At 47.2% G+C, this 9,607-nt stretch overlaps 2 protein-coding genes across 2 annotated transcripts; both read right to left on the minus strand.

The window, feature by feature from the left end:
• Positions 1–1,275: 1,275 nt before the first annotated feature.
• N7483_003591 (uncharacterized protein) lies at positions 1,276–1,689 on the minus strand (the record flags this gene model as incomplete). The annotated part of the gene is made up of 2 exons (XM_057087028.1): positions 1,276–1,526; positions 1,584–1,689. 2 exons carry the CDS (start codon positions 1,687–1,689, stop codon positions 1,276–1,278), a joined length of 357 nt encoding a protein of 118 aa, XP_056946857.1.
• A 2,378-nt stretch (positions 1,690–4,067) lies between these two features.
• Positions 4,068–9,374, minus strand: N7483_003592 (uncharacterized protein; the record flags this gene model as incomplete). The annotated part of the gene is made up of 5 exons (XM_057087029.1): positions 4,068–4,382; positions 4,449–5,195; positions 5,220–7,643; positions 7,728–7,858; positions 7,967–9,374. The coding sequence occupies 5 exons, from the start codon at positions 9,372–9,374 to the stop codon at positions 4,068–4,070; spliced, it is 5,025 nt and encodes a 1,674-aa protein (XP_056946858.1).
• Positions 9,375–9,607: the final 233 nt, after the last annotated feature.

Below are 9,607 nucleotides of genomic sequence, written 5' to 3' on the forward strand. Positions count from 1 at the left end.
TGGTCTAGTTCCAAGGCTCCAAGGCTTATGACAACAGATCGGATCTCGGGACGGTCCGTCTGGTGAATTAAAAGATGAACAAAATCTTCTCCCCTGATGTTGTGAAGCCCGCCTGTACACATGTGCATGTGGCTCTTGGTAACTTAAGTGGCCTCAAGTGCTGGGGGCTACCACCTGTTTTCAAACGTTCAAAGGCCACTCCCTGCTTGAGGTGCTATGCCATTGTGTGGCGACCTCAGTTACGGGATATCCGTGGAGCACATCCTTCCCAGATTGAATGCCCAGGTGTTTCGCGGGATTGATCCTTTCAAATGCTCGGGAATACAGCCCCAACCGCACCTGCACCCCTCTTAGGTTGGATTGAATGGTAGTTTTCTCCTATGGAAATTTACATGCTTGCTTGGAGCGATATAATATGATTTCAAAGACCCATGGACTGCCCAAAGTGCGATTCTGGCACTTTTCCCTTCCAACCTCCAGGCACCTGAGTGGATTACTACCTGGATGATTGATCAGATTATGTCAAAGAATAGTGAAAACATGACTCTTGCTGTGAAAAGGATTAAAGCATCCATAGTTAGTACTGGCACGACATTTGAATGGACGAACTCGAGTATGAATTTCATTCCTGGGCAATATTCGACATCATTCTGGGAACGATGAAGTTTTTAGCACCAAAATTTGAAGCTTCTCATCAGGATCCTTTAAGCAACACTTGGAAACAGCATATTCGCTTCTGCGAATACTAGTAGAGCCTCCTGGGGGCAGCTTGACGAGCTCCAAGGTTGACCAAGCTCTTGGAACCAATCTCGAAGCTCCTGGGGGCGCTGGACTAGCTAGAGAGGGCCCATGCGCCTGCTGCCAGTGGGCTACTTATATTTGCTGCTCTATCATTGGACAGATTAGGCATAGGAATATCCTAAGAGACATTTATTCTGTTCAAATATTAGTTCCAGCACCTGAAACTCATTCAGCTTACGACTGAGTTCAAATCTTCTTAGTTGATGAAAGTTAGTTTCATCAACCATTTGCGTGTAAAATCAAACGATGATCCCCGGATACACGAAACAAATTGAACCAATAGACGAATAAATATTCTATTACATGCCCAGGCTCTTTGAGATACAGGGTGTCCAGATGTCATCAATAAAATGGAACGAATCTTGGAAAAAGAAAATCCAACATTTAAACTCCGAGTCGATCAAAGATATCCATAGATCCCGCTGTAGAAAACCCCAATCATACTAGTACAAATTCCCACGTGCATACCATCCCTCAACCCATAAGCTTATTCCAAGTATCAGCCGCCTCCTGACCCGAAAGCCCCGAGACCGCACTCTGCGCCGCATAGCACTGATCAATAGTCTCCTGGGGCGCATTGCACGGGCTGCGCAAACGGTTACAGATTGAATCACCAACAGAGTCGATAGTAGGCGAGGAACCGAAAGAAAAGTCCTTCTGGTTGTTCGCTGTGTATGCGTATTCTGTTTGTCCGTCGAGGCCGTACTCGTACTTGATTGTTGGGTCTAATAATTATAATTATTAAATATTATTTCCCCTATTTGCCAATTAATACTTAGTACAAGTCGGCTTTACCAGAGCACCGCCGTTTTCGGCAGCTCCCTGTTTGCGGTTTAGCGTTCGTCCGTGGGGTGCCCACTCCGGTTTAGCGTCGCCTCGATCAGGCATGGTGTGTCGCGCTAGCCCTTAACGGGATTTGCCGGCCCTCGTTGACTATATAGTCCAGATGGTGCGTCGCGCAACCACCTCTCCACTCTCTCCCACGACCGTACGCTCCTCAGCTCGCGACCGCGGAGGCCACTGCTCCGGCCCCCCCTGCCACACGGAGATTACCGTTCCCACAGGGCATGCTTCGCCCCCGTCTTTCTCCACTTGTGTTGACGGTGTCGCTGTGACGCGCTGCGGGCATCCGGCATCCGGCGGCCGCTGATTCGACGTCCGCGGTGTCAGGCGCTGATCTTTCCTGGATGTTGTCCTGTGAGGCAGCCCGTGGTACGTTGTGCCCCTGTATGTCTCCCGGGGCCATTGGGCGTTGCGCCTTGGAACCGAATCTAAACCTCTTGAAGCATTTCTTCCTATTCGGGGAACTGCATAGCCCGTGTCTCATTCCTCAGACGGGACGATGGCCTGTCGATTACAATTTGGCGTGTTTGTCTGCTCGGCGCAGCGTAGCTACCAATGGCAAAAATGCCTCTTGCATTCCCAGGGCGGCCTTATCATCCATTATCCTGCGTGGGTGCCAAGATACCCCATTGATTCCTAAAAGATGATGATCTATGGCAATGTCTCTAAAGCAGGCTACAGGGTAATCAGTTAAACTTGCCCGGGAAAAGTTCCATTGGTAAGATATGGATTTCGTCACATTATAGACTATAACTAGGCGATGCATCGCTTACACGGGATTATAATGATTCGGAAATGAAATATTGCGGACCACAACCTTCCAAGACTGATGTGGAACTGCCTGTCCTAATTCTTAGGAGAAGCAGAAGGGTGGATCTACCAAACTCAAAGGCGTATAGATATCCAAATAATCCTATAGGCTACCCCGCCAGCTAGTTCCGCAGATTAGTATATTTGTGCATATAAGCCTTAACTAGAAAAGTGGGTATATATAACCTATGTATATGTGTTGATGCTGGCTTCAGTGGTACTGCTTGGTATTTTTTAGATTTATAAGTTGTCCGTACTCCCCTTCTATTTGTTATCCGACCATATTTCTTTATCTATCTAGTGATTCTAGCGACTATATACGTTAGCCTTAATAACATTAGCTTCTACTCTTATCCCCTTATAAAGTACTCTTCATGTGCTATACCCTCTTCCTATTAGAGAGCCTATAATATCTCTGGGGCTCCACAAACATCTCCATATGCTTTACTGCTGAGCCTGTATTTTCAAGGAATAACCTTCAATTCCATATCTGGCTACCACACTAATATCCCTCAAGAATCCAAAGCTCCTATAAGGAGGAGTTTAGATTTACGTATAGGTAATGAATTTGATATCAAAATAGAAAGAGTTATAACGCAAAGCAATAAGCCCCCGCATGATACAGACACAAACATACACCTTAACTTAGTGTTACGGGCTGGCTGTCAAGCAACGTGAGTGTGCACTTCCAAAGTGTTACTTACCGCAAGCCGTTATCCTGCAACTGTACCGTCGCCGTCGCTGGGCCTTACACGGGCTCGAGTCTTTAGGGATCCTTGCACGGTAATGCTTGAACAGGGAATCCGCTAGCAAGTCAGTCACGAGTGAGGTTATCACGAGTGAGCTCCCACGCTAGTTGAGGGTCGTCTTCAAGGGTTCGATTGTGATCAAGTAAACTGTAGTCTGATTCGTACTGTAGGTCTCAATAACAATAGAGTAATAATCGCGAAGAACTAAATACATGATGGGTAAAGAGTGTCCTTATATATCTAGTCCGTCCTATCCGTCCGATGGGATCGGGTCCCATCTGTCAGTGTGATCCGGTCTCATCCCATCATGGGATGGGACCTCGTCCTATTCTCGCATGGGATCCATTGTTGGAATAGATCCGTGGTCACGTGTCATGGGGCCGGAAGTGGCTTCTCATGCACCGTTCTTCCCTTATAGCCAGTATATGTTGCAGTGGTAAGCGACAGGCCATATCTGGCTCCCTAACAGACTCTTTCTGTACGTAGTAGGCGGTCTAGATGGCATGTAATACAAGTCTGATTTTCTCTCATCCTATCACTATCGCACATAAACATCTGCCGGACTCAAGACACGTGATTGGTCATGTGACCATTCTGGTTCGACCAATCAGCGTGCTCTGTTCCAGTGGGATTATGATTGGCTCAGTTCTGCCGTGTGGAGACACGACACTGAACTGGCTGACACACCCCTTCAGCTGCAACACCTCGCTGTCGCTGCTGCATACAGATCAAGAAAACACCTCAAATAAACACTTCTACACGTTGTTGTCGTTACTAGCCCGCAGGGTCGACCGGAACGTACGTTCTGCCTCGCTGGCAACGCCCCCAACGCCCCCGTCCATCTCGCTTTTCAACGTGTTCATATCACTCTTCAGGGTCACTGTCGATCAGGTCTTCGACATCCTTGAGCCTCAGGAGACGTAAAAAGTTCTCGTGTTTCTGCCTGGGCAGGATCTTCGTCAATCCATCAGCAACCATATCGTTCGTAGGTACCCATTCAACGTGCAGCCGTCCAGCTTGCACCTCTTGGCGTACCCAATGTCCTTGAATATCGACATGTCTCAATTTTGTGTCCAACGGCAGTTCGGATGTGATCAGGTTCACCGTCCGTTGGTTATCACATCTCATAGTGATAGGGCCACCGGGATTGAACTGAATCCGTTCGAATAGTCGTTGCCACTATTCGACAGTCTTTCCGGCGTCAGCCATGGCTAGCAGCTCAGCTTCAGTAGTTGACATCGTCACTGTACGTTGCTTGGACGCTTTCCAGTCCACTGGTCCACCAAATATCTGACAAATATATCCAGATGAGCTCTTTCGATCAGCGTGGTCACCATATAAAGCGTCAGTAGACACCATAACAGCTGGTTCTGTCGCACTGTACTCGATTGCAAGGAATCTGGTGGTATATAAGTATCGAATCAGATGATCAACGGCAGCATGGTGATCTGGCCCTGGATTCGTCATGAATTGGGCTACAACCGAGGCCATCTTCGACGCGTCTGGACGAGTCATTGTCGTGGGAAAGTTCACTGATCCAACCTTCTGTTGATACTCTTTTATCGACGCTGGCGACGCCATTAATGCGTATGGCTCTAGGTTTCCTGGCCGTCCAGGGAACTTCACAACATGGTCTGTGAGGTTAAACTTGACTGCTATTGCTGTGATGTTACTATCCTGAACGAGCCAAAGTTTTCTTGCCTTTCTATTGCGTATAATCCTGATGTTCAGGAACCATTCTGCCTCCCCATGATCGGTCAATTGCCACTGCTTATTGAGTAGATCATGTAGCCTCCTTGCGTTATCTTTGGATTCTTTTCTTAACGTAATCAGAATGTCATCAACGTAGAAGAACACAATCAGACCGTCTGTGACGAACACACAGGGATCCTCTGCTACCTGGTATAGTCCTAGGGACAACAGCACTCGTGATGCTTCCTTTTGCCACAGTTTCGGCGTAACTCTCAAGCCATATAGTGCTTTAAGCAGTCTCTAGTATTTCCCAGCCTTCTTCACCCCTTCAGGGAGTGCAACATAGACATCATCGCCTATCGGTAAGTTTAGGAACGCGTTCACAGCATCAAGCTGTACTAAATCGAGATCGTACGCAGCCACAAGTACGAACAACATTCTCGCTGTACGTGCTGCTAACGTTGCAGCCTTCTTCTCTTCAGTTAACACAGTTTGTAGGTCTCCACGCACACATATTCTTGCCTTATGCTTCAAAAGAAAACCATTCGTATCAAATTTGTAGGTAAACACCCACATCAGCGGTAATACTTGCAGTCCACGGTCCTTTGGACGGTCAACGATCTCCGCGGTCCCCATTTTCTCTAACGAGTCCAATTCTTTTCTCATCGCGGTGATCCATGCGTCCCTATACATGTGCTTAAACACATCCTTATAGAACCTAGGCGGCGGTGGGAGTTCGTCTTGATGTTGCTTGTTCTGCTTTGTAAACATATTGGTTGCAAAAGCTTGCAAGAACTCTGCTGGTTCTGGAGCCATTATATCCGAATCTATCATACTTATGTCCATCATGGCCATATCAAGGTCTGTCATCACTACATCATGATCTTCCATTACTATATTAGCGTATTGATAGCTTGGATCACGCTTCTGCACATGTTTCCTCTTCCCCTCAATGATATGAGCTGGGTCGACGTCTGCACGGTCAACGTCTACACGGTCTACCCCTGTACTGTATCGTTGCTGTCTGATGGGAAATGGAACTGGATCCACTCGAATATTGGTCTGACGTGGTATTGGTCGATCACGAAGAAAATCAACACCTTCCTGAGTTAACGACGTTCGTTCTGGAGTCACTATAGCGTCCCTTGAGATCACCACAGTATCTCCTGATGTCGCTGTAGCGTTCTCTGGTGGTGGTGACGTCTGCGCAGGTGTGTACGGTGGTGTAGTTGATGTAACTTCAGGGAAAGCTCCAGGTATTGCTGACGGTGTGGCTACAGGCGTCTTTGAACGTTCAAAATAGTCATGGCCAAGCCCTTGGTTACGTGCTGGAGTCGCTTGATCAAGCCCCTGAGATATCGAGGGATCAGGTGATGATAGTGGTCCAGTTTTGCTGAGTTCTGTTGATTGCAACTTACTATAAACGGTAGCCTCTGATTGGCCTAGCCGGAATAGATTATCTGACCTATATATCACCTGATCTTGAACTTCGTTTTGGCTCTCATCTCTCGCTAGGGCTTGCTTACTAACGTTATCCCTAGTCCTAGCAGGCTCGCTAGCAACTATAGGATATTCCGTTACGCTAGATTGCGGTATACTTCGCTGCTGTCCGGTCCTATCATCTCTATTCAGTGGATCCTCATGTTGCTGGCGCTGATCTTGTCTCTGTCGCACACCGAGAGATTCATCCAGCCCCTGCCTCAGCACGGCTAAGTATTCATCTGTTAAAACCACTGTCGCCTCAGGCAGTTGTTCTGGCATAGCAACAGGCTGATATCTTGGCAGTCCAGGGTGATAACGTCGTGTTTCATCGAACACAGCGTCACGTACGTATTCAACCTTGCCCATAAACTTGCTGTTATGTATCTTCCTATGTGGGAACCATATCTTCCACATATTTGAAGCTACATAGCCCACAAGAAAGCCTACTTCTACTCTTGAATCAAGCTTCTTGTCATAACCCTCCACGCTCTCAGGCGCTATCCTGCAGTACACTAACGATCCATATATCTTGACATTTGCAATGTTCACCTTCGTTCTCTCTGCTGGCGCCACAAAGCTATGTGCAAGCTCCCATGGAATAATCCATAAGCCATTATCAAGCTTTGTTGGTGTACGATTCAGCAAGTATACTGCTGTCGCCTTTGCCTCGGGCCATAGTTGTTTTGGGAGTTTCCCCTCTATCAGGAGGCATCTTGTGAATATTATTATAACGCCTCCTGATCGTTCAGCTGGTCCATTTATTATTGGCGAGTACGGTACTGTGAACGTGTGTATAAAGCCCATGAACGTTAGGTAACGTAGTGTATTCTCGTCAACTGATCTCTCGTTGTCTGAGTGCCACACTCGTATAGGCATATTCAGCCACTTGATGGCGAATGTATAAAACTCTTGTATACAGTCTTGAACCTCGCTCTTGAACTTATATGTCTTGCTCCAATGAAACCGTATACCCTCAACATAGAAGTGAGTAATCCATTGATGTCGATTATAGCCTGCTGGCATTTGAATCAGATCAAAATAGACTCTTCCAAGCGGTCCATAGTGTTTTCCAATAGTTCGACATGATATTTGACGCTGCGCCTTAGCCAGCTGACAGATCTCGCACATTGTTAAGCTACTGGTGACACTATTAATCTTGTCCTTATTCTCATCAACACATACACCGTCGACAAATTGTGGTAGCATGCTTATCGATTCGCGATAGACATGACCTAGTCGTCGGTGCCACACCTCAGCAGCTCCGCCCTGTAGTCATTTTCTCTTTGAGGTCTGTACAGCATGTGCATGTATCATAGGCAGTAGGGGCTCCTCCCTCGCTGTCTCCCGTACACACATGCTCATAGCATATTTCTCAAATACTCGCGGATCTGTAGATGGGGTGTGACAGAGATACAGTCCTTGCTCTTTATCACGGTATATGGCGAACATCAGCTGTCCATCACGTATAAAGCAATGGTTCCCTATATCCCAGTAAGCACCCTTTTCCTCCAATTTTGATACTGATATCAAATTACAGTGAAATATTGGCGAATACAGACAATTTAACAGTGTAAACTTGCGTTTCTCACCTATCACTAGGTCCATTCCAATAAACCATACTGTACCACGTCCAACTGCTGGTGTATAGCCATTGCCTGTTCGCAGGCATATAGTGGCCTCCTCAAAATCCATAAATCGAGTTTTATCATTACAGACATGGACAGAAGAGCCAGAGTCAATCACCCATTGGTCCTTGATGTCGTTGCCTGCAGAAGTGTGGAATGCTGAGTGGATACTGATGTCTTCGTATGTGATCGGCTCCACCGACGTTACAGTCATAAAGACATCCTTCATAGCATCTCCAAGCATGTTTTCAATCCCCTTCTTGAGTTCAGGATCCTTTTCCATGGCCTTGCGTACATTCTCAACTCCTTCTTTGGTGGGAATGTAGCCTTCCGGGCGGATTTCAGGTCTGATATCCCAACATTTATACCATCGATAAGTACCACGACCGCACGGGCATAGGCTATACCTCTTTGGCTTTTGCTCTGAGAGCTGCTGTTTATTCTCTGATTGTTTTGTTGCATTACCCGACTGCCCTGTCTTGTTACTAGGCTGGTCGGTTCTTTTCTTCTGTTGTTGGGTCTGGCCTTGCAGTATTGGTTCATTCATTGCGAACGCCGCTTGCGATGGAGATGTTGAGGATGTCGTCTGGTGATACTCAGCGAGCGTAGCACGCAAGCTTGCCGCCAAATTCTCGACAGTATGGGCCTTGTAATTATCCCGCACGTCTTCGAATCTGCTCTGCCACCAGATACGATCGACATCCTTCACAGCATGGATAAAAGCCAGTGGATGGAGCTCCTTGGTCTCTATTTTATAACCAATAACTTCTATCCTCTGCTTATTCCAGGCCTCATACCACCTATCAAAGGCTTGCAGTCCCATAGCTCTCTTAGGGGGTCCAACCATCTTCATACATGACCACTTACACCATGATTCATACGGTCTTGCACTTATACGACCGAAAATCTCTTTCAATTTCACTAGCTTCGCGTATGGTGAGCTGAAGCCGGCGCCATTGATAAGGGTATGGTGTGAAACATCCAGTCTTGCGATGATCTGGTTGCCAATAGCGATTAGGCTAGTATCTTGCTGAATCCAAGCCTTATAATCACGATCATACTCATCCAATTCATCCTGGTAATATCTCCAGGCTGCGTTGGCAATCTTACGTGACTTTTTCACGTCTGGGGGGTCGTCAGCCTCGTCCGGCTGCGCACCAGGGACCCTGCTTGGGTGCAGCGGTCGATGTGGCCGTACGGGCTTGACGATCAGGTTGAATTGCACTTGTTCTTCTGGCAATTCGGGGTCGCACACGTCCCATACATGATACGTGTCAGCGATGTTCTCAATCGATGAGATCCAGTGAGTCCAATTGGCCTCACTCTTCAGCATGACGCTGCTGGCCGTTGCGGAGACTGCTACACCGTCCATTGCTGCACGAAGACCGCACTCAGGGGACAGGGCACCTTATTCGGAGAGGGAACGACGACGTATGCGACGACGAGGTTCTTATGGAAATTCTGAATAGCTTCACTGTCGAACTAAACCGGGCTCATAACTAACAGACTCTTTCTGTACGTAGTAGGCGGTCTAGATGGCATGTAATACAAGTCTGATTTTCCCTCATCCTATCACTATCGCACATAAACATCTGCCGGACTCAA

This window comes from Penicillium malachiteum (assembly GCF_028827825.1).
Source record: "Penicillium malachiteum strain IBT 17515 chromosome Unknown utg000002l:1.0-8849297.0:1.0-8852440.0, whole genome shotgun sequence".
Taxonomy (NCBI): domain Eukaryota; kingdom Fungi; phylum Ascomycota; class Eurotiomycetes; order Eurotiales; family Aspergillaceae; genus Penicillium; species Penicillium malachiteum.